Source organism: Festucalex cinctus, chromosome 11 (assembly GCF_051991245.1).
Source record: "Festucalex cinctus isolate MCC-2025b chromosome 11, RoL_Fcin_1.0, whole genome shotgun sequence".
NCBI lineage: Eukaryota > Metazoa > Chordata > Actinopteri > Syngnathiformes > Syngnathidae > Festucalex > Festucalex cinctus.
This window is the reverse complement of record NC_135421.1, coordinates 22,046,656-22,073,056: the sequence shown is the minus strand read 5'-3', so window position 1 is coordinate 22,073,056 and position 26,401 is coordinate 22,046,656. Positions and strand designations below refer to the sequence as shown.

The 26,401-nt window shown below is 39.1% G+C and overlaps 1 protein-coding gene across 1 annotated transcript in view; it reads left to right on the top strand.

The window, feature by feature from the left end:
- Positions 1–2,549: 2,549 nt before the first annotated feature.
- The window catches only part of LOC144030962 (syntaxin-binding protein 5-like), a 118,836-nt gene continuing 94,984 nt past the window's right edge, over positions 2,550–26,401 (top strand). Inside the window, exons 1-2 of the mRNA XM_077537630.1 lie at positions 2,550–3,322; positions 24,336–24,433. Coding sequence (XP_077393756.1) covers positions 3,149–3,322; positions 24,336–24,433 — 272 coding nt within the window. The 5' untranslated portion in view covers positions 2,550–3,148. The remainder of the gene's footprint in view (positions 3,323–24,335; positions 24,434–26,401) is intronic.

Genomic DNA, 26,401 nt, shown 5'->3' with positions numbered 1-26,401 from the left:
GCGATGGCTTTTGCATCAATGTCATCTTGTAAATGTTGACATCTTTTCATCTTATCGGAATCAGAATGCAGAGTAGGACATACCGGGCATGTGTGGCGTGCTCAGAATAAAGAACATCAAACGTTGCTGGAGGGCAGAGGCTGGTGATGTAAAAGCTTACGTAATGTCGCTCATCCTAAGCATTAAACTGAAGTAATTATGATACCTGATTTCTTTTGAATACATTCATTTTATTCTTCTTTCCCACTTATAAATTTTTGACATTTTGTACCCAGTGGTATCTCATAAATGTGATTAATGTATTAATTGGCACACTGCGCTTTACATATTTATACATCTAATTCATTCTGACCTTTCAGATTGCTCTTGCGTCATGCAGGGATGCTGGCAAAACGTACTGCATTCTCGTCTCTGTCACATTTTGTTGAAAAACGATCCTGTCACTTATACTTAAAAAAGAAAAGAGGCTGTGCCCATTTGATGTATGTTATGGCCTCGTTAATGGATGAGCATGTATGCAAAAATCACTCACGTGTGTTTTTTTTTTATGCCTTTAATGACAGTCTGTTAAAATATTTAACAATGTTCTCCAACCAGCTTGACCATTCTGATTGTCTCAGCCACCGCAATTATAAGACTAATCGACCCACAGGGGAAATTTACTGAAGGTTTACTCACATTCATCAGCTGAAGCCTGTCATTATTCTTTATGTTTTGTTTTTTTTGTTACTCCGAAAAGCTTCCCCTCCCCAAAGAAAACACAGACTCAAGCACGTTAAATTGAACATTGTGATATTATAACGAGTATAACGTTGCAAATGTGTTTGAAACTGCAATTGCCGCTTTGGCGAACCTTCAGAGAATCTCTTCATCGGACGAGTCTTTTAGTTTGCACGTTCTTGTAGTCTAAAGAGTCTTTGAGCAATGTGATGTGTTAATAGTTGTGCTACACTGACATTTCCTAACATGGGCCGTGCCTTGCCGGTACACTATAAAATATTAAGATCCAGTAAAATCGCTTAAAAAAATAAAAAAAATGCCATGCTGTGGGCTGTGCCCTCTGAGATCAGCAGATCTCAAGTACAGCCACTGAACTGAATATACAAACTAGTTCTCCTAAAAACAACATATTTTTAAAAATATTAAATGGATGTAGATAATAAGGCTGTTTATCTGAAATATATGCTAGTCAACTATGTGTAACGGGAATCCACCATTACCAGATCCCTAATTACTGTACCAGTACAGTATATTTTATACATACTTATGCGTGTTCGACCATTCCCTCACCAATTCAGCATTTTTATGTTCTTTTTAAAATGCCACAAGATGGTGCCAAAGTCCTGTTTAATGGAAAAGTATTGCTTTGGCGTCATCTTGTGGAGTTTTGGTGTCAAAGAACTATGTTGAAGTGTGGGTAAGGAGCTCCTATTAGACAAGGCGCTTTGACTAGAGAGGCCAAAGCTCAGTTCAATTGAAAAGTAGTGCTTTGACGCCATCTTGTGGCCTATAAAAGTAATTATAAACCTTTTCTTATGGTGGGAGGTGGCACTCGTCGTTTGTCGCGATTCGTGGCAGACCATATTTAGCGGGAAATTTGGGATCATGCAAAAAAAAAGTCAAGTACATTTTTATATAAAACTTGTTGAGCTCCGGTTAGGCACGGAACTCGAAAAGGGTGGGGGAACCGGAAGTGACATCATGTCCTAATATGGGTAGGTGCCATACTAGAAGTCCACCCACGTATGGATAAAGGGGCGGGGCCAGAAGTGAGCTTATCACTCTGGTATGTAGCCCCAAAGGGGCGTGGCAGGAATTGTGACTTCGTTGTCGTTAAACTGTCAAATTTTTTTATGAAAATGCGGTATTTGATTTGATGGTTGGGACATAATCCAAGTGCCTCAATAAGAACAAATTTTGTTGTACATTACATGACTAATAGAATTCAGCAGGAAATAGCCTGCTAACTAACAAATAAAGATGTTTATCTATCTCCCTTAGCATTTTATTGTTCTACTTTTATAACAGTCAATTAGTAGGAATGTTCTTTTCTTTTCTTTTTTTCTTTTTTTTTAAATGGGTTTGGGAGCTGACTTATTGATTACATTAAATTTATTCCTTGATTACTTGTCTGAATCAAAACATCTGAGCTAATCATTGCCTCTGTTAGCATTAGCCTTTACCTTCTCAACTCTTAACTCAATCTTTCGCAACAGCTGCAGTTGTAACGAAGCACTTTATAAGAACACATGACATAAAACATAAACCAAAGTGGATTAAAGGCTAAGCTATGTGACTGAAATACACACCGTGGAATTCTCTGTTTTATTTTTTAACAGTAAACTTATAGTGTCACTAAAGCCTCGTTTTTTTTTTTTTTTTTTTTTTTTTGTGTTTTTTTTTTTAATATTTAAACAGCAATTCTATTTAATAGCAACAACCATTTTTTTTCTACTGGAATTTCTATTAACAATTGAAGAGAGCGAGAGCTGGCCAGCGAGAGAGTGCAAGACAGAGGCAGAGAGAGAAAGAAGGGGGTGGGGCTTGCCAGGCTTGTCGAGTGTTTTCAGCACCGTGGACAGCTCCAGTCTCTCCGTGTGTTGTCTGGGCTCAAGCGACAAGCAATCACATCCAGCATTTATCGCTTTGTGTACGTGTGTGTTCTGTGCAATGTGTGGACTCCCGCACTGATAAAAGTCTATGTGTTTATTTTTAAAGAACTGGATCCTGCCTGCACCAAGTTCTTTTTTGGCATTGGAGTATGGCCGCGCATCTCCGTGCATGTTGCTGATGCGTGGGATGTTCCTCCGTGCCGCTTGGATCCTACTTTAGGATCTAAAAGAAGCGGTTGTGAACTTTGGACTAAAAAGGCCGAGCCGCATCTGCAGCAGCGACGACGACGACGACGACGACAACGGCGGCGGGCTTTGAGGCGGTGAGTGGGTCCCGACGCATTCATTTGGGAGGACGGCAGCCGGGATGAGGTGCCATGTGTGACTTTTTAAATTGCACTTAAAGACGAGAGGAGGAGAGAGCGGGCTGCGCAGCCTGACATCATTCTCATCGTGCATCTGCAGAGAGCCTCATTTCACACTCTTTCATCCCCCCCACCACACCACCACGTTAGCGCAAAACAAAGACATCGGAGATGAAGAAGTTTCGGAAGGTGCTGGACGGGTTGACCACCTCCTCTCCAGGTGGCGGGACTATGATGGGATCGCCGTCGTGCGGCAGCGCCGCCGGGACCCCCACCGCGGCGCCGACCCCCAAAGAGATCGAGGTGCAGGAGACGCTGGTGTCGGAAAACTTTCAGCTGTGTAAGGTGGGTGCATGACTAAGCTTTGTCTTTATTTACATTCGCGCACACTGTGTTGATTGAACATTCGGGTGGAAAGTTCCCCGCAACACAACAAAGGAGCATTTGCGACCTCGTTTTGCTTGATTTTATTTTTTGACGCCCCCTTAACTCATTCACTCCCAAAGACTTATTTATACGTTTTTTAGGTTTTTGCTTGCTTGAGTTTTTGTATGAAGGCTTTGATGCAGTTTCTGACCTGAAGTGGAAGCTTAAAGCGATGGTAGTTATTACAAAAAAAAAAAAAGTGTGCTTCATCTGTTTCATTAATGAAAAAAAAACAACAACTTAAAAACGTGTAAATACGTCTTTGGGAGTGAATGAGTTAAAGACAAATCCATTCGTCATCCTGGCGCAGCAGTTCGGGGAAGCTCCCACCAGTATGTGTGCGCTCATGTGATCCAAACACCCAGAGAGGATGTCGCTGAATAGCAGCCTTCGTGTTGCATCAGCAAGCGCACATAAATGGTGTGGAGGCGATGACATAACCGGCGTCCCTCCCTTGCATACAAAGTGCACACGAGAGGGACCCTGCAGTACTATCCTCGTAGTTGATGTGCTTTTCACTTGAGGGGGGTGAGGGCGATCTGATGCTGATGTGCGTGCTGGGGTTCTACAGCAGGTGTATTTATAGCACGATGCATTTCGGGGGACCGACTGCAGTGATTATTCCTCGCGCTCGGAAGAAAAGGCTGAATTTTGGCAAGCTGTGTGAATAATTCATTAAGAAGCCAAGAGAATGTGGGTTGTTTGCTGGTGCTGTATTTTCGAGTGGAGGGAGGGGTGGGAGTTTGTCTTTTTGTTTCTACAAAGGGGATTGGAGGAGGAGGAGGCGGTTGATTCACAAGAAAAGGATGCTGCAGAGCACCCTCAACAAGCTGGCTCACAAGGCAGACGGGGAGGAGAAAGTGCTGGAAAAAAAAAAACAAAAAAAAAAAACAAGTGGCGGGATTGGCGAGTCCCATGCCGGAAACTGCGCCTTCTCGCTGAGTGCTTTAATGCACAGTTGATATTAAATACACTGAATTGATTGAGGCTCTCGTGTAAAAAGCACAAGTGCATCGGGTTCCATCTCATGAGGGGTGGGGAAAGGGGGATGCAAACCCAGCTTTGCCTTCATTTCCCACCCCCCCGGACAGAGTTCAAAGGGTGATGGACAGCTTGTAAGTCTGGCTCCTGTCTTCTATTGTATCTATTTCGTTCATCCCCTATATGTGAACTTTGGCCTCCGCAAGTATGCCTGATTAAAAAAGAAGAAAAGAAAGAAAGAAAGAAAGAAAGAATACTGGTGCTGGTTGTTAGACTGCATACAGATCTGCAAAACAATGCAAAAATCACTGCAAAACTCCCAGTTTCTATGATTTTGCTATTTATAGGTACACACGTGACGTGTGAGTTGTATAACCACTATTGTCTTCTTCTATATAGAAAAAGAAACTGCTGACAACATAAGTCCTGAAATTAATCAAAATCCAAAAAGGTAAATATTACTTTTGGTCTTTTAATGTTTTAATATGCATATACAAAAATAAAAAATAAAAATATTACAAAAAGGTTTAAAGGACCATAATCAAAGTTTTAAAAGCATTTGTACTCGGAGATGATTTCATTTCTGTTAGAAGCTTATTCAATTTGTGTGCAGCATAACACCTCAATGCAGCTTCACCATGTTTACTTTTGAGTTCTGGGCTCCACTAATTGACCCAAGTCTGCACAGTCTCATAGTCCGACTGTGTTTATATTCAATCAGCGTTTCTTTAATATATTCATACCTATACCTAAACATTGTGATTTATAGACCAGTAGCAAAATTTTAAAATGTATTCTACAGCTGATTGGGAGCCAGTGTAAAGCCTTTGGGACTGGAGTGATATGTTGTGATCTCGTTGTTCTGGTCAGAACCTGAGCAGGAGCGTTGGGAATGAGCTGCACTGTTAGATGCACTTTTGAGAGAGTCCAGTCAAAAGTCCGTGACAATAATCGAGTCAAGTGGGGATAGAAGCATGGATAAGTTTCTCCTGGTCTGCTTGGAGCATGCAGTCCTTCAGTCCGGATATGTTTTTCAACTGGTAAAAGGCTATTTTAGTGGTTGATTTGACATGAATGCTCAAAGTCAGATTTGAGTCTATCAGTAACCTAAGATTTCGAATTTGGTTTTGGTTTCTAAAGAAAGTGACTTGAGGTGTTTTCTAACAGCTTAAAACAATTATGTCTGTTTTGTTTTGGTTCAGCTGATGGAAATGTTGGTTCATACCATTGCTAATTGGCTTTAGAGAGTGACACAATATATTACTTGAACTGCTGTCATTTGGGGACATTCTACTAACCAAGAAAAAATCTTCAAACAAGTTCTATGATCATAAATACAACAGAGAAGGCTATGCATTATTTGGACTTTGTCATGTTTGTCTTGACTACTGTCATGCAAAGGTTATGTTTACTGTCATGACTAGGGTCATGCAAGGGTTATGTTATGCTTACTGTCGTGACTAGGGTCATGCAAGGGTTATGCTTACTGTCATGACTAGTCATGTAAGGGTTATGTTTAAACCTAGGGGTCCGCCAGAAGGCGTCCTTTTTTTTTGTGGGGGGGGTCTGGCTTACTGTCATGACTAGGGTCATGCAAGGGTTATGCTTACTGTCATGACTCGGGTCATGTAACATGTAAGGGTTATGTTTACTGTCATTACTAGGGTCATGCACGGGTTATATTTGGGTCATGACCTTGAGGTCAAGTGTCTGTTTTGAACTGATGTAGCCAGCATCTCGTTTCAACTGGTAAGACACTATGTGATGTCAAGAATCTTTAACTTCTTTATCTGGTCAACAGCCAATCAGATAATTCCATCTTAGTCCTGTTACCCACATGTCTAGCCACAGCCAATCAGATTCGCTGTCATATAAGCCTGACTGAAAAGTGTGTGTTTTTGTCAGATTATTACCTCCGTTCCTCTGTGCACCTCCACAGCCCAAGTTGGCTTAGCGTCTCGTGATTCTCGATACATTCTCGTTGTTTCTCGTCAAGTTAAGTTTGTTCTACGCCTCTTGATCTTATGCGAATAAAGAGTCCAAATTTTATTTGTGTCTGCGTTTTTGGGATCCAACCCCAGAACATACCAGTGTTGATGTAAACGCATGCTCGAATGTGTTTGTCATTGTGTGGGAGTTTTCTGGCTAACTTCTCAAAGTTAGTCATGACTTGCGTCCTCACCGTTGTAGTGTGGGAAGACGCCATAACTCCTTTTTGTTTGGATCCCGTCTCACGTGTTTTAATTTCAAAGCAGGCTGCAGTGGAAATTGTGATCGCAGAAGTGCTGGTGGAAAGCTTTTTATTGAACTCTCCCTCAGACTGAATGAAATCAAGGGAGGAATTTGAGGTAGCAGGTGGCTGAGCGGCTCATTGAATCTTTCCTCTCATTTTTAGCAAGGAGCGGCCGAGGGAAGATGAGCTCGGAATCACTCACAAGCTTTTCTTCTCGGTTATTCGACAGGAGTGAAGCTTAAAAAAAAAATCCATGGCACTGATTTAGCTCTAACTAATATGGAATTTAGGAGTAATACGAGATACGAGCTGTTATTTGGTTGATTGAATGAGTTCCATCTCTCTGTATAATCGGCGATGGTGACAATCTGCAGAATCCTGTGACAACAAACAAACCAAACAGAAAAACGACTGTCAAAACAATAGCTCTTAGAAAAACACTCTTGGCTTGGCCCTCACCCAAAAGCGTTCTCAAATTGACCCACTAATATCCTCCCATAATAGGCTTTAATGTGTTACATTAGCATGAAAAATTAACATTACTGTTGCAGTCTCCAGGTTACACTGAGGTGAAACGCTGGAAAAAAAAATAAAAATAGAGCGCAAACAATAGGCTCTTAAAATAAAAGCACCACATGGTCCGCACAAGACCAAAAGCTTTTCTTTGCTTGCTCTACTCTTGGAAGCGTTGACACGGGCAAGTATGATGAGAGCATGTGGCTGCAATGTCAGCACACAACGAGTGCAAACAGGACCAAAAGGGAACAATGTGTGCTCCAAATTTCTGCCAGGGATGAAAATAACTGAAGTCAGACTGTTTAAAAAATGTCTAGAAACATTTTTATGGTGTGACGTTAAACAGGTTTTGGAATACAGTACACCTTCCTAAATTATGGCTAACGAGTTGTTGTTTTTTTTTCTTCTGCAAGAAAAGTGTTTTCAGAACAGCATGTCCATTGTACGGTACAGTCACCATCTTTGTTGTTGTTGTTGTTTTTTTTTAACAATAATCTGTCATTTGTTGGAGCTTTTCCAAGGTCATGCAACAAAGCTGCCAAACACAAATGAGCTTGAAAGTCTCTGTAAAGTGAAAATAAATCTTCTAAGCTTTACCGACCAAAGAAAAGTGCTGTTAAGAACCCTGCCAAAGTGGAATGACTTAAAAAAAAAAAAAATCACCAAGTCTATAAAATGAGGCTTTAAAATAATGAAAAATGAAGCTCTGACCTCAGCTTTCAAATGTTGTGGGCGTGTCCGTTGAATACGCTGAAACTGCCAATCAAATGCCACTACTAAGAATTGGTAAAAAGGATGCTGCTTAGTCTAGAATCGACTTGATGTTAAAAGAAACTAGAATCTGTACATGACCACTAAAACAGCACTTTTACAAATTCATTCATCCAATCAGAACGTTGTCCCATTTTCCATGCTTTGCCCATAGTTGATAGTGTTGGTTTTGGCACACGTGTCAAGGGCCTGAAGGATAGTTAAAAAATAACTTGTGCGCCCCAATAAAGAGGCCACTTGACACGCACACATTATCACACGTGTTTGAGTGCTAACTACTTAATATTGTGGGATCTCGAGCTTGTTAAAATGTCCACCCCTGGGACATCTTCAGGCCATTTCCATTTATAATATCCTTAAAATAATTATTAATATCAAAATGAGATTTGCGATGACCCTTTGCGCCGGCAAAATCACAAAAAAAAAATCCTTTCAATGTCAATTAGGATAATCGGAAAGGACACATTTAAAAGGAACGTGTAATTACTTTTTAAATGTCTGAGGATTTATTTGATTCAACTTAGCTAATATCATTTTTGCAATGTGGATAAAAGTTTTCAGCATCTGGAGTTGATACCAGGGAGCTTCATACGTGTAACCTAAACAGCTGGGCTCTCTTTGGATGAGTTGCAATGTATTTTAGACGACAGATGGACTAATTCCAAAGATCGTTTCCTTCATGATATGCACATTTAAACACAATCTATTGAAACTTTTACAAACGTTCACAGTGTTGTAGGAAAGTTTGGTTTTCTTCAGAAATTGTCCCCTCTGTCCGTCAATATTTTGCTATATTGGATTCTGGGTGGATGCCAGGTTATCCGTAACATTCCACTTGCTGGTCTGCGCGTGTCTTAATGGTAACGCCGGCTCAAGAAACAAATGCTCTATCTCGTTTTATCGGAATACATTTTACGATCTGCTTCAGTTACTCGACTAAGTAGTGCTGCTCAATACGATTCTAATAGCTCTGTAATATTGCTAATAGTAGCAGGATGTGGCGTCGGTTCAACAACAATGACTTGATGCTTTTGTCTGTATTGTATTCACATTTTTAGAAGGAAATGAACCATGCAACGAGCATAAAAAGTTCTTTTTGAAGGCTTCTGTGCTAAATTTGCTTCACATGAAGACTTATCACAGCTCACTTTGCTTTCGCATTGTATTGAACAAATTGTAACTGAGCAGCCAAGACAGAGAACAGTTCTGCTGCAACGAGTTTATATGAAATTTGAGAGGCCGTCAATGTTTCCGTCATTTGTCAACAAAATGATCCGTTAGTAGGACACAGAGGCTAGTTGTATCACTTTTTATACTTTGATATATTTCTTGGAATCAATACATTATATATAAACACAATGTATACCAGATGAAAGAGCAAAGTCTTGGGTATATTTTTCGTATTCATGTAATTTTTGTAGTTTGTGTCAGTGCAGAGTTATAAGCCATCAAATAGAAGGAGTAAACATGTGACATGTTGCCCCACCAATGGGTAAGTTGTCACACTATATGGGGTAAGATGTCACGTTTTGCAACGAATTAATCAAGGAAAAATTATCCTTGTTCTCCTGTTTTGTTTTGTTTGTTTTTACAGCAAGATAAATTGTTTATCATTGATCTCGACAATTTACTATAGTCATTGAGCAAACTTCAACATCAAATATTATGAAACAAGTCAAAGTCCTCAGGAACTGCTGGCATGTAGGTCATAGCTCTCAGCCTCAAATGTCTGTTTTGATTCCCTTAAACTGGAAATGTGAGATTAAATGTAATTAAAAAAAATTAAAGAATTTCAGTTAATGGATGGATGGTTCATTATGAAACTTAAACCATTTCTGATGTGGGCATACTGTAGTTCCAACAACTGGAAAATCCATTTTTATCAATGAAACAAAACCAATCAAACTAAATTCCTCATTCTTCAGACTCATCATCTGAAGAACAATTCTGGCATATGTAAACAGAGTTGCCAGATATGCATTTTTCATAGGCTCATTCTTTGCATATGTGACAACAAACCCCAAAATGACTGAGACAAGTTGCCCCAAATGACCACGTTGTCTAATACTTGCTCTAATTCAAAGTTAGCTTAAAACAGACATGACAATAAAAAAAAACATGCATGACAATATGCCTGAATCTCTGCTGCTAGAATTTGTCTATGTACGCCGCCTGTTTCAAAATATATTTGAAGTTGATATTTTTTTTTACTTTGGGCTGTGCAAAACAGATAACGCACTCATCTCAGCTCACAATGTGCTATTCTCTTGTCAGACAGTACACAAACCCCTGACCCTTTTTACAAAGAAAACTAGTATTCCACTTTTTCGTTGCGCCAACGTGACAACTTACCCGTGATATAACTAGCCCCAGTCTCTCTACTGACCTGTTTATTGATGACTATGCCGACGAGCGTAAAGTTACTTGTCAATCGCCAGTCGTTAACAAAATGGCCGTCCATCATTGACGAGAACAACAGGCACAACAACAGCCGTATCAACGATAGTAATTGTACTATGATGACGGCAACGGCAACAAACACTCAACACAAGTTGCTCTTCTATTTATCGGTCAGATCGCCAACGCACAATAATTACAAGAGTTGGTCGCTATAAAATCAATTGGAAACCAGATGATCAAGATGTGGCCGAATAGAGTTGTAGACCATTATAAATGCTTGACAAGTTGAGGCCGCTCCGTATTAATCCTTTGTCTGACATCACATCGCAGTGTTCGCAGCAACACTGCAGACTCTCAATGAGCGCGATGACTCAGTATGATGGACTTCCAACTAGTCTCATATTACCATGTGTCAGAGGCCTCAAGGGGTTTCTCGAGAAAGGAGGAGGTGATATCAGGCTAAAATGGAAAGCTCAGGAGAAAAAAAACAAAAAAAAACGATGACAGGTAATCGAAGTTTGACATTGAGTTGGAGCGTGGAACTCTGCGGCAAAGGCAAAAGCAGCTTGGCCACCAAAGCGCCAGCTTAATCAGGTGGGGTCGTCGGCATTTGGTGCAAAAAGGAGTCTTGAGTGATGCCAGCATGTGCAGGCTCAGCAACAGACTCTCATTCCCTTAAGTAAACTTCCGCAATCACTCTCTCAAAAATGGATCTCCTGGCACAGGAGGAGAGAACTCTGCTGGCAGGATAAAGGAAATATACGGTTGGTCCATATTTCTCAAAGCAAACACTCGAAAAATAGGCCAAAAAAATATGCTTGTGATACAGTGGTCATTTATGAACAGACTTGAATGATATTTGTATCGTCTTTATTCTTCGAAATTACTAAATAATGCCATCAAAATGTGCATTCATGTCGGGCTATGCAATTCATTGAAATTCAATTACAATTTCAATTATTACACTCCACAATTACAAAATCAACATAAACGTAAAAAAAGATTAATACTAATTTTTGAGTTGTTTAAATTTATACATTCACACCTTTTTTTTAATTTTAAAATAACTAACTTAAAAAATATATAGTGTTTCAAAGAATTTAATTTGTCTTAATATTTTTTATTTGTTTTCTACGTTTAACCATTTTCGTGTTTTGAACAAAAAAAAAAAAAAAAGTCTTACTGCCTAAATAAATAAATAAATAAATAAATACATACATATTATTTTAAATTATGTTTGGCCCAAAAGAAACTTACATAATTATAGTGTTTCTATTTTTTTAAATTGGTCCTAATATTTCTAAATGCTTAAACATTGTCTTGTTTTGTACCAAAAAAATACGAGTGTGTGTGTATATATATATATATATATATATATATATATATATATATATATATATATATATATATATATATATATATATATATATATATATATATATATATATGCTCTGCAGACACAATAAATCATAAAAAGTATGAATAAACAATGTCTACTTTATTGTAGGCCAAATGCTAAAAAATATATATAGGACAAAAAGTTTTTAGCATTTAGCGTACAAGTACGTTCAATCGTATACATTCAGATGTACTTGCAAATACGTTCGAATGTACTTACCAATCAAAAATGATTACTCCACATTAGCACAGCTGTTCTCACAGTCGTATAGTTCTGGGTTCAAATATTGGCTCTAGGCCCTCCTGTGTGGAGTTTGCATGTTCTTCTTATGCTTGCGTGAGTTTTTATTTGAGGTACTCCGCCTACTTCCCTCATTCCAAAAACATGCATGTTAGATTAAATGAAGACTTTAAATTGTGAATAGGCGTTAATGTGAGTACGAATAGTTGTTTGTCGATATGTGCCCTGCGGATGGCTGGTGACCAGTGGAGAGTGTAACCTGCCCCAAAAGTCATCTGGTTTAGGCTCCAGCTCACCCGTGACCTTAATGAAGACAAGCACAATAGAAAATGGAAGGAAAATGTGAGTTGCAATACTATAAGTAGAATACCATCTGTCATCGCCCATTGCAACCACACATCACCTACTTTCGTGCTCCGTAATATTAACAAAGGGAAGAGAGGATCGTCAAAGCCGCACTAAAAAAAAGTGACTTCATCAGGCCGAGCACTTTTATGGCCCAAAGATTTTCAAGGCAGGACAAAGTTTACTGGCACTTTTTGACAGCTGCTGTGTGTCAGGGATGGAAGAGCTTCACTTTCTTCGGGGAATCAGAAACATGATTACTTTTATACTTCATGGCCGCTTGGACTGAAACCAGCCAACTCTACTGAACCATGACCTCTCTGCTGTTGTTAACTTTTCAAAGTTTAGACATGATGTAGTGGATGAAAGTTCAGTATGGACTCTTCCAGCTGACGTCACTGCTTAGCTCCCGCTGCGCCTCCCGGAGGGCAAGCCTCCCATTACAAATGAATGTACAGAGCTTATTTTTCACCGAGCGTTTTCGTTAAAAGGTGGGAAATATGTCAAGCGACTAGGACACTACATTACTGCGAATCATTGAAACCAGTCATTTGGAGTGGCTAGCTACACAAAAAATGGCATGGATGGTTGGATGGCAAAGTATGTTGTTTTTGGTTAAAACAGTATGTTGATCACTATGTCCCTGGTGTAAATTCATTCATGAAATCGTTTGTGTCCGGATAGATTCGTCTTGCTGTATATCAAAGTATTCGAGCTATCTTAGCTTGCTAGCTGCTAACAAACAGACCGTACGTTTACTCCACATTCCTCAGCAGAAATCAAGCCCGAGTTGGGGTTAATTGTGATAATCGTGTTAAATCGTTAACTTTTTGTTCAAAATTACTTGAATACTTATGCAAAAAAAAAGTATGTATGATTGTTTCACGAAAGATAATATGGCACATTCATCATGTCTGCCTTGAATTTACAATCAGAGGTTAATGTTATGACCAGCTGTATATGAAAAAGAGAAAAACTACCTTATATAAAATGATCTGAGCATATCCTTGTACTTTTTGTGGGTTTCGCTCGCAGTAGCCACCACGCTCATATTTCACTCCTCACTGTCTTCGGCCTGGTTTAGAATCGCTGCCGGCAGCCGAAAGAATGATCTCATCTCTCTTTGAGCCATTAGAGCATCCGTCGGCCGCGCACAAGTTCACCATAGCGTTGGTTGCTGATTTATCAACTGCTTGACCTATTTTCTAGGTCACACTGATTGTTTTCTAATATACTCGCATCGACGCTATAGCAGGTTGTGAATTGTGTTTGTTTGTGTATTGTACGTATTGTGACGTGAGAAACTTTGGGTGCAGTGATACCCGTAAACACTTTTGACATTTGTTCCACATTTGTAGCATATTTTGGGTGTTTGTTATTCTGGAACTTTTACACGTATTTCTGTTCACCTTGCCTTGACTGTGTAATGTGTTTAATTGTGGGAATGCTGAAACACATCATTACCAGGGGTCTGATACTGCTTGGTGGCATAGTTGGTAAAGCGTATTGTCCAGTAACTACTAACCAGGAGGCCATAATTTCACAATTGATCTATCATTGTGCTTTCAGCATTCCCACGCAATTTCTCCAGAAATTACACTTAGTCTAGTTGTGGGAATGCTGAAGCGTTCCCATATATGTTATTGTGATTTTTATTCTCCACACTTTTTTGCCGCCTAATAACTCCCACATAATACTTCCAATTTACATTATTCAAATTTCAACTAGCTTCAAAAATTCACACCTCCCGGTGTGTATATCATCTGATTCCAAATTACTTACAGTATTTGCACAATTTAACATTTAATATCAACTTTTCCCCTTTCATTTTCAATGGGACAGACGTTGAACTTTTTCTAAGTATCACTTTCCACGCCCACTTCCATATATATAACTCATCATTACCAGGTGTCTGATACTGCTCGGTGGCATAGTTCATAAAGCGCATTGTCCAGTAACCAGGAGGTCACAATTTCATAATTTATCTCTTAATGTGCTTTCAGCATTCCCATGCAATTTCTCCAGAAATTACACTGAGTCTAGTTGACAATACTGTTGTTTATTTGTGACGTATATGTCAATAAACTGTTGGAATGTTAACACGGTGTTAGTCATAAATATGGTTTGGGTGTTTATCTCTCGTGTGCAGCATTTAGGACCAATTAAATGTGATTTAGTCGAAGACAAGCTTGAATCATGCCCTATTAGTGTTTGTAGGAGTTTTATTGACTCCCCAGCTCGTTGAGTTTTGGAGATGACAATGCATTCGAGGCATCTGTAATTCTGCGGAAGCAAAGGACAATGATGCGACATATTAAATTTCAGGTTCAAACGACACTCTTCATCAGTGCTCGATCAAGGCAATTGAACATTACGCATAGTCACAGGCACTGTGCGTTTTGTGTTGTCGATTTTGTGTGGGCTTCCAAAATGCTCCGTCCACTCAGTCTGTAGGCTGCTCGCCTCACCTCATGTTGCGCAAATATAATCAGCTGAGCTTTTCAAACAGCCTCTCATTGCACTCCAGTGCACTCCCTTCAACAGATCACGCCTGGCAAGGGTGCCTGTCTCTTCTATGGCCATGCTTGATTAAGTGCCGCATTAATACGCAGTCATTTTACTGACGTGTGGCTTCCAGTGAGTCTAAATTCTTGTATATGAGGTTGCATATCTCACCAAATATAATGAGCTCAGTTTATTGGGGAGGCTTTGTTCAAGCGATTAATTCATTTTGGTGGTAGGTGGTAATAATTATACCAGTGTTGTCCAAACTACGGCCCGGGGGCCATTTTCGGCCCTCCGTCCATTTTTTAGTGGCCCGCGATATATGCTAAAAATGGCATTTGATTCAATTAAAATAAAATAAAAACAAAATGTTTGGAGATGGTCAAAGTAAGAAGGGAGGGTGTCGAAAAACACAGGTGCTATTAAAGGTTATTTTAGTTAACTACAACTAACAAAATAACTAAAACTAAAATTCAAAAAAACAAGTTCGTTAACGAAATAAAATAAAAACGAAAATGCTTTTTTTTTTTTTTTTTAGAAAAAAACGAAAACTAACTGTAATTACATTTTATGTTTACAAAACTAACTAAAACTATGATTATAGCAAAAATGTCCTTCGTTTTAGTCTTTGGTGTGATTTTTAGTAGATTTATTTTGATATAAACCGGAATAATGACATTTGAAAGTATGTCACACAGTGACGTCATCTAGCAGCAGCCAATAAAAAAGCACTTTCAGATAACGTTGCTCCCATGGTGTTTTTTGAATATTGCGCACAAGTAATACACATAAAAAAAAACAACTAATACTCATACTGTAACTAACTAAAACTAAGCATTTATTAAAGAACTAAAACTAATAAAAACTAACAGAACCACTCTGAAAACTAATAAAAACTGACTAAAATAAAAAATTCCAAAATTATAATAAAGTTACTGCCATATTACCAATAAAATGGTTCATCTACTGTAGCATTTTTCTAAATATTCAAAAACAAAAATAAACTATTTGTACAATTTTTAGGACGAAACACAATTTCTCTTCATAACATTATGTGGCCCTTGCGTCCTTCTGATTTTCTGTATGTGGCCCTCAAATTAAAAAGTTTGTACACCCCTGATTTAAACAGTACTGTATTAATATTTCTGATTTCAATACTAAGGTAATAACACAATAATCAATTTGTATATTTTGGATTAGATTAGACTTTCTTTTCTTTTTTTTTCTTTTTTTAAATTAAAATGTAATAATTTTTTATGATGCCAAGTATGGTTTGACATCAAATTATAAGAGGATTAAATTTTTTTTACTTGATTAAAAATTGTGGACAGAAACTTGCACGTCTTCTAACCGAACTTCCTTCTTTATGGAGGCAATTAAAAATAATATCAGCGTGAAACAGTCGCAGCATTCATGTATATTCATGGTGGTGATGTAAGCTGTGAGACGAACATCTTTTTGCATATATGATAAAACAACGAATGCACGAAGCTTTGTAGAAAGCGTGGAGAGAAGTGGAACATGGATGAAAATCTCTTTATTTCAATAGCGTTCGAGGAAGAACATGATCCTCACTCATGGACATTTAAAAAAAAAACAAAAAACTGTTTTTCTTTTATAGCATTTTCTTTCACACATGACATTTATCAAGTGCGAGCATTTTTATCTTCAAACAAAGCAGTAAATGAATTAGTTTGTCCATGTGCTTTTCAGAAGAACCAAACTATTGGTGATTAAGAGTTACAGCGATTCAAACCCAGCCTTTTAAAACATGAGCTCTCAGATTTGTTTGGAAAATGAAACATTTAGTCAGTGACTGTGACTCGTGAAGCATGGGTTAAGTTCCCATTCAGTGAGTGTGTAAATGAGAGTGTGAATGGTTGACTGTCTCCATATGTCCCCTGTGAATGGCTGGCGACTAGTCCAGTGTGTAGTCTTGCTTGCGCTAGAAATCGGCTGGGATAGGCTCCAGCTCGCTGCGACTCCAAGTGGGATAGAAACTAGATGGATGGATGGAACATTATGTATTTTAGAATGTGTACATGCAAATTAAGTAGCATTTATGGGCAGTCTATGTTGCAATCTTGTGGTTAGTAGAACAACATGTAATTTGTATTTATTCTCCCCTCTGTTCTAATTTACTTTCTTCATCAGGGTAAGTTAAAACGCTAAGCAGCAGACATAATCCAATCACGGTATTTAGTCTCTGTTGCAAATCGGCTCCATGAAGCCCCAGTGGAAAGTCATAACAATCTCCTCCGCCTCCTCCATTCTTAAAATTGGTGCTTTTATGGCTATTGAACCCACGCTTTTATCTGAGGAAACATATGCCTGACCTTTTCAGTTGACCTGAAAGGTTTGCCTGGTTAAATGCTGCCTGACAATGTGCACAGTTGTATCTGTTTTCTGTTTTTATTCAACATTTATGCAAATGCAGTAAGCGAAAATTCCAGAAAATGTATACAAGCACATGAAAATGTGTGTACATATATACGCAGTGGCAACTCAGGGTACGAATAACCTGGTTTACAAACACTATTTTCCATTTGCAAACCCACTTGTTGACCTGTTTTCCGTATCTGGTCATGTGACCTTCCCCATACGGTGGATTACGACTACTACTACTACTACTACTACTACTAATAATAATAATAATAATAATAATAATGATGACGATGATGATGATAATGATGATAATAATAATAACAATAACAATCATAATAATCATAATAATAATAATGATAATCTCACTTTTTGCCGGCAATTTTGGACCTGATCGAATTTTTTATTTTTTTTAATAAATGAAAATAATGACTAAGTAGCACATGGCTTTTTCTACTATCAACAATGCGCATAGTTTGCTTCTCCAATATATTGTCCATTTAAGTCAGCATGGAGAGATGCTTGTGGGTTTTTGTTTCATTTCAGCCTCCGAGCTCTCATGCTACACACTTATCCTTGCTAGTGCTCTTGAGTGTGTGCTTATCATCCTCGGCATCAGCGGTGAATGTAATCCTTTCAGCAATAAGCATATTTTTGGCATAAGTAGAACACAATATGACAGTTTTTCCTCATTTGCTCGATAATGTAGCTATTAGTCTGCAAATTGATGCATGTAAAATTGTGTGTGAAATGCAAGTCTTTTAATTATTTAAGCATCAGGTGTGTTGTTTGGGTTGGCAGGCCTCTCTTGGCATGTTTGTTGTGGTGCCATATTATTATGGTGGATGGCTGCATATGATGGCGCTCCTGGGGATTATCAAAGATTTAGATTTTTCTTTTTTTACTCTGCGCTTGTACTTCTTGTACTTCTTGTACTTCTTGTACTTTTCAACACGGCAAATCAATGTGCTTCACACAAGCTAGGGCATCTAATAGCAATTAAAAACAAAACAGCTAAACATTTAAAGCATTACAAGTAAAGAAATAAAACTGGTTTCTAAAATTACTAAAAGACCATACTGTGAAATGTATTTAAAAAATATTTTTAAAAATTAAGAGATTCAAGAGACAAATAAAGTTTTTAATTAACCTGGATTAAAAATAAATAAATAAATAAATACACTCGGGGCTCACTTCACTTACAGTATGTTGGTAGCATATTCAAGTTCTCTGCAGCATAACAATTAAATGCTGCTTCACCATGTTTGCTTTGAAAGGTGCGTTGATACACTAAAATATCCTGTAACACTTACATTGTACACAGGTGGACTTCATTTCACTAAATATGTGACTTTTGAAGGCAATTTGTTGCATCAGAGCTTTTTCAGACCTGCGTCGCAAACCAATTTTCAGTTTTAGTAAAAAAAAAAAAAAAATCTTTATTCTCATATCATGGTAAAAGTATTTTGTGCAGATCAATTAAATAAATGTAAAGTTACTTTAAAACTATAAGTTGGAATGTAACAAAAAGGTTAAAAAAAAAAAATAAAAAATAGCCAAGGGGTGAATATTTTTTTGTAAGGTATTGTAGAGAATACATTTTTATTGTGGACAATGTAGTAGGAAAAGCATACATTTAAATTTTTTTGCAAAACTCTTGGACACATGTGTAAATGTTGCAAGTGAGTCCGGTATCTAATCGATAACGTTAATACTGTAAGCATACCTCTTATAAATTCTTACACAATTTCCCCAACACACTAAGATCTGCTCTGAACCTTTTCATCTATTGGAACACCTTGAAAACATCCACATTTCAATTATGCATTTCTCTGCTGGACCTTTGGTCAGGGAATGGGGATGTTAAAGTAAACGATCTTTCACTATAATGTATGTGCTCAGCCGGCTTAATTAATGGTAAACAGTTGCTAAAAGATCTCAAATGTTATTTTTACATCAACCACCCTGTCAGAAATAAGAGCTGGTGCGCTAATTACGCTCAATGTTTGTAGCTATAGCCGCTCAGTGTACAATTGGCTGCCAGCAGGAGACATGGGCACTGCTTTCTATTTATAGAAACAGAGGTCTAGACCATCTCTGCAGCTCAGCACTGTTTGGAGAGCGACAGGGAGAGAACGGTGGGTGGCGCGAGGTGGTTTGAGTCTGCGAGGTTTAGGATTCACGTGTCGGCTATCGAATGCAACATCAACCGTGTGTGCGTAAATGTTGTGCGGATGTAGAGATGAGAAAACACAACAGAGTGTGAGAAAAGGGAGCCAGCGTCAGGATGCGGAGAAGTGTTAATGTAATGCAGCCTGTGGCTTTCGCTGCAGGTCAACGGCTGAAGCATTTTCGAAATGTTTTGGCGAGCATACGTGCATCACTTGATATTAAGAGACTCCTTCTTGTGTCTCATTTTCCATTGCGGGTGTGACGGCAATGGACATCAATGTATATGATGACGAGCAGCCGCATGAGTTTGAAAAAATATCGGGGTATAAGAATGAGCTGCATCCGGTAATAGCTCGAAATATTGCACCACATCTGCACCCGCAGTCTGCGCCCAGTTACCCACCTATTCACTAAGGATATTGCTCTAATCATATACCGGCGCAAACACGCCCACAAAACTGACAGTTTGGAGCAAATTTGCACCTTATTTACCACACATGGCAATGGATTTGCGCCAAGAACATGGTTGTTATAGTAACAGTTGTGAGAAAGATGACATTATCAGAAAGCGAGGTTGGACCGAGAGTAAACGTTTATAGCGCCATTAAACTGTACAGAGCAGAGAGGACGACAACGACGTCATTCATTCATAAAGTACAAATTATTGGTGCAATCTTTTTAAAAAATATATATTTTCAGAGGTTGGCGTGGGTGTACAGTATGCATCTGCACGTAAGAATGATCATAAAATGCCTCCCCGCCATTGCCGATCAGCCCGGGTTACGTTATGTGTCCTAAACCAACATAGAAAAATGTCCCCTTCCCTTTCTCTCTCTCTCTCTCTCTCTCTCTCTCTCTCTCTCTCTCTCTCTCTCTCTGCGTGATCAGCCAGAGAGCGACGTGCACCGTGCCATGCACTGCTGTCATGATCCCAGGATCGAGGTTGGAGCAGGTTTATACATGCTTTCCAAAAACGTTAGTTGCGTCACGCAAATGTCGTGTGGCTATTTGCACTGGCAGTGAATTAGACGCGGCATATCAATGAGTCTCATTTGCGTATTTTGGGCGTATTTGCGTCAAATGTATGCAAATTACCTAATTTACGTACGCACAAATAACACTGGCGCACTGTGGCGCAATCTGGTTGGCAGTACACTTAATGACGGATTTGCCCATCTGCTTGTGTTTAGTGAATTAGGCGCTCCCGGATTGCTCCATTTTTACCAGTTAGCGCCATGCGAACACTGCCCGGATGTAAACACATACATAGACGGAAGATGGAACGGTCGTCACAAATACTGATACGCTGATAGTAACAGAAGAAAAACAGCCTGATAGTGTCGTCAGCCTGGCAATATGTCTGAGCTGAGCTCGGAATCATCTGAGTAAATGCACTTCTCATCCACTTTTCAGCTCTCTTGTATGTATATGTGGGGGTGGCTCGCCTGTATCCCAGCAACAGTGCGCTCGAGTGGGGTCAGAGGCGAGCACCTAACGGGGTCTGGTGGAGACTCCCAGAGGATCAGTGTGTGTTTGTATGTGTACGTGAATGGCTCTTCTCTCCGGTGCACGTTTTGAATGTGACCGCTTCAGTGATGAACGGACATGACAAGTGATTCTTGACATGCTCAAAGAATGATTGATCTTATTTAAATAAAGGAACATTCTCAAAAATATGTCAACATATCTTGGTTGGCTAATGTCATCCTAGCAACAAACAAGGGATTTTGAAAACTTGGATGGACCTGAGAGATGACCTAGCTTAGTGCTAGCTAGGACACGGCTAGTGAAACACAACGGGGATGGATTTAAAATAGGACCAACGACAAAACTGGCCAGGGTACGGTGCGGGATACTTTAAGGGATACTTTACTTATTTAGCCATTTTTGGCAGCCAAACATTAATATTTTGCCTATAATAAATTTGATATTTTAATTATTTTTCATGTACAATTGGTACCTTTAAAAACATATTTTGCAACTTGCTGTCGACTGAAAATGACATCACAAGGGCTCAGGTAACCAATCACAGCTCAGCTTGTGAATGTCACATGACCAAACCTAGAAAACAGGTGAGCTGTGATTGGTTACCTGAGCCCTTGTGATGTCATTTTCAGTCGACAGCAAGTTGCAAAATGTCTTTTTAAAGGTACTAATTTTATGTGAAAAGTAATGAAAGTATCAAATTAATTATAGATAAAATATTAACTTTTTATTGCTATAATGGGCTAAATAAGTGAAGTATCCCTTTAATTTAAACTGAAAAAGAAAATCTTTCCGTGGGTTGATACGCTGCGTCAACGGGCAATTTGCAGGTTTAATATACTCCTATTAACTAATTTGCTCCCAAAGACGTATTTATACGTTTTTGTGTGTGTGTTTTTTTTTTATGCTAGAGCATACAGAAGGCCTTGATGCAGCCTCTGAACTGAAGAGAATGCTTGAATCAATTGTAGTTGTTACAAAAACGGCCAGCAGGTGGAAGCAGAGTATAAGAGATCAACTAGGGCCATGTTGCAAACAACTCTTTTCGCCACTGTTTTAAACAGATTTTTGAATCATGATGAAATTCCAATGCTAATCGCTGCAAAACAGATAGATAGACATATACTTTTTTCCCTAATGTAAGAAGATACTTTAATCTTTCTTTTGATAGGTTCCATGTTTTTATAGCAATAGAACACAATATTCTGTGGGCCTTGCAAAATCAGTCAAAATACAGTAAAACAGCCGGGAGTGAATGGGGTTTCTTCAGTGAAAATGACTGGGAGTGAATGAGTTAATTATATATAGCAGTCCAGTGGACTGTTGGTTCGGAGTTTACATGTTCTACGTGCACCGGCATCCTCCCATATTCCAAAAAACTACATCTTGTAGTTGGCTGGCAATCAGTCCAGGGTGTACCCATCCTCATGCTCAAAGCCAACTGAGATCAGATCCAGCTCACGCGCAACCCTAATTAGGATCCGCGCTGTAGAAAATCGATGGATATTCAAAGAGTCGTGTTTGTTCGGTGTGGGAATTTACCGTTCCGAGCAGACACAAAAACAGAACACATTCACATTGGCGTAAACGCTCCTCATATTGCTCTCGGTGTTGTTTCTCATTTTCCTCTATCTATTTGGATCACCAGTGGGTGAATTCATTGTGTTTGCCCACAGACGCTCATATTATCCTTCCAAATTCATGCCTGCGCATGCTTAATTAAAGCTCAACGGCCCAGGAGATGCGGTAGAGCCGGGAGGTTACACAACTCCGCCAGCGAGACGCAAACAAACAACCTCCACTTTTGTTCAATAGATAAAAATCTGTTTTTAGCATCAGTCACATTATAATTGTTCTACCTCGCACTGCACTTTGCACACACCACTTCCACACCGGTAATGTCCATGCCTCCACATCCGAGTGGAGTAGATTACGGTAAGTGAGGCAAAACTGGGAAATGACTAATGGTAGACAGCTGCAGTCCATACGAGGAATTCACGAGTCGGGTCTGTGGCATTTGTTTACATTGACTGTTGTCAAAGATCAATTTTCCCCATATCTACTTTTGTTTCTGATCACATTTTGAACTCCATTTTTTAGGTGATATTACAGCTGACCTTGTAAACTTGTTTTTGTATTTGAAAGTCAATCAGAATTCAGCTCATCAAAATTCTACTTTATTGTCTCTGTTGTCTTCAATTATGTGCATATACAATCAGTAGTGTGCATGTGAGTGGCCTGTGCGGAATTACAGCACACCCCTGGGAATATTTGTTGTTTTAATAAGTTTTGTTGTGATACCCGTGTTTGAGAACGTGAATATAATAGAAAAGTGTTGGTACTGCCACTTTTCATGATCAGCATACGCATCTGACAAAAACCTATTATGTCCAATATTGCAGTTTCTTTATGAGATCCGATCCATCCATTTTCTGAAGCTTGCCCTCATGGGTGAGCGAGAGCCTATCCCAGTCAACGTTGACCAAGAAAAATAACCCAAATTGGGTCAAAAAGGGGCTCATGTAACTTTTTGGGTTATTCATTTAATCCTAAAAAGTTGGATCAAATGAATACCCAAAAAATACAACCCTCCAAAATTGAGTTGTTTGGTACCCCCTTACTCCTTTGATGTGTGTGTATGTGTCTTTGGAATTTGGGAGGAAGCTGAAGTACGTGGTGAAAAACCACGAGTACGGCGAGAACAAATTTCCACTGGAAATGCCAGAGCCGAGATTCAAACTCTTCACCTCAGAACAGTAAGGCAGATGTGCTAACCACTAAAATAGTCACGAATAGTCAAAATAGTCACGAAGTGAAGAGAGCCCTTAGTGTGTGTTTTTTTTTTTTCAGACGGCAATTTCTTTTGATAATTTTTTTACGATTGATAGTCACCGCTATTGAGAATTTGGGGGAAAAAAAAGTCCCATACGACTAGTCCATTTCAGTCTGAAATATCCAATGTTCTGTGTACCATATACGTTTGTGCAAGTGTTTACATCTTCAAATCGTCAATTCTACAGCATTCCTTGGAAATAACAATGTCCGCTTACTGGTGAGCTATTTTTAGAATAGGCCCATACTCATGTGGTCCTTGGCGGTTACCGCGCTCTCCAAAACAAAATGACTTCAAAACCTATCCTTTCAGAAGACATTAACCACATCTGTTGCAATATCCCTTTAAAAATATGGACTTACTAGTACTTAGAGTAATCTTATGTCACACACACATAAGCACTCCTGCAGGGTTCGTAATCATGCATTCAGACATGGGACAAGGGAGCTGTCTGTGAAAACACTTTGTTGGCTATTATTGGCAGTGGCATACAGCCCACAGGCATTCATTCATAGTTTTTCATTGAATTAAATGTCACAGGTTTGCAAAATGTTTTATTTATTTTTTTTTAAAGGCCCCGCTTCAACTGAAAACTGAACAGTTGAATGTCACAATAGCAGGAAGAAAAAGTGGCTGAAATGGTCTCTTGTTTTGCGCGTTTGCGTTGCAGACGGTGCGCCATGGTTTCCCCTACCAGCCCACCGCTTTGGCCTTTGACCCCGTGCAGAAGATTCTGGCCATCGGCTCCAGATCAGGTGGCGTTCGGATGTATCCTTTCATCTGCTCACCCTCACCTCGGCACAGAGACGCTCGCCAACTGTATGTATACAAACATTTGAACAAAGGAGTCCATCACAGTGGACACCTTATCTCTTGTTTATTTATTTATTTATTTATTTTTTAACTGTATGAGACTATATCTGAGCACACCCAAGAAGGGAAATGGCTAACTCCATCTCTGAGAATTTGTGTTTTGACTTGTTTTTGTTTTGCCACAAATATATCCTTTATCATTACTTCAGCCACGGGTATGAACAGGACTCGTTCCGCCCCACAAAGCCTTGTGGAGACGTGCGACACAGGCTGCGGAAGAACCCATTTGGTTTTATCCCGATAATAATCAATGATCCTTCAAGGGGAAATTCAATTTGCACTGTTGTATATTTTTGTAGCACACCACACAGAGAGGAAGACCACACGCGTGGCCAGGCTTTGCGGGGTGAGATGTTAGATTGAGTGGATGCGCAAAATGAGCGTGAGTTTCTGGTGGGATTTCGGTGCCTTGTTCAAGAGCACCTTGGCAGTAGTGACGAACTGAAATTTCAAGAAAAATCAGGCTTTGAACTCATTCAAACCCACAAATGTATCCTTCACTCCCCAAAATCTTATTTACACGCTTTTTTTTTTTTTTTTGATGCACAAACAGACAGATGGAGCTTCTGAAATGAAGAGGTGGCTTAAAGCAATTGTAGTTATTCCCCCCCCCCCCCAAAAAAAATGGCCAACAGGTGGCAGCAGAGTATAAGAGATCAGCCAGGAGCATGTAGCAACAAGCTCTTTTTGCCAGTGTTTTCAACAGGTTTGTGAATAATAATTGCTGCAAATTGGAAACAGATACAAACATGTTTTTTTTTTTTTTCCTGTTGAAAGAAGAGACTAATGGTTCTTTTCGTAGGTTCCATGTTTTGATAGCAATAGAACACAATATTCTGTGGGCCTTGCAAAATCAGTCAAAATCAATTGCTTCAATGAAAATAGCTCGGAGTGAATGAGTTAATCATCCTCTGCTGTTTTTTTTTTTTTTTTTTGTCATTGTTAAACATTCTCTCTGATTATTGGTCAGATCTCAACTACACATGTGCATTACTTTCTTGATTTAACCCCAAAATGCAATCAGAGCATCTCTACCAAAATGATTGTTGATAAGGTACTTTTCCGACAAAGATCAGTTGAGCATTTGAAACTCAAACTTGCATTGAACAAATAACAAAAACGCAGGCTGGTTATTGCAGTTTTCCCGCTGTGTAGGCACCTCGACAGAAGAGCAAAGTGGCCTCTAAAGGAGATGTAGGTATTAAGCAATTTTTTTTTCCTCACTTCAAAACAGTTCTCAGGCCCTGATGTCTGAGATTTGCTTTAGTGAGATAACCTCAAGAATCAAAATTTGCAATACTTTTTTTCATCCTCCTTTTCATCGTTGAGCGTTGTGGGGTGGTCACGTGTCATGCCAATGAGCCACTGCTCACCCAGCCTCCTTCGATTTCGGGGTGTATTAATGCGAATGTGGCTTCTGTATACTAAGGCAAAGCTATTTTGGAATTTGGCTTTGCAATTAGGATTGTACGTGTGAGTGCTCTTGCGAGTGACATTCTAGATGAACTCAGTGTTGTAAAGTAACATAGCTTTCTAGTAAAAAAAGCATTGTATGGGACATGCAATTTTCATGCTTATACTGAACATGTATTATGCATCAAGAATAGATACTATAAATAAACATGACTCGAGTGCAGTGATTCCCAACAGCTGTGCTGCAACACATTCATGTCCCGTGATAATCATCAAGTGTGCTGTGTGAAATCTCCAATTTCATGTTATTGGTCTAAAAATGATCTTTTCGTTTATGACAAATAATGCAACTTTATTTTTCCGTCTGTGACAGTGACAGGCAAAGCAATTTAATGCTTTTCTATGAGAGAGCAGAAGCGACACTGTGTTCATCTAGACAGGACCAAATAA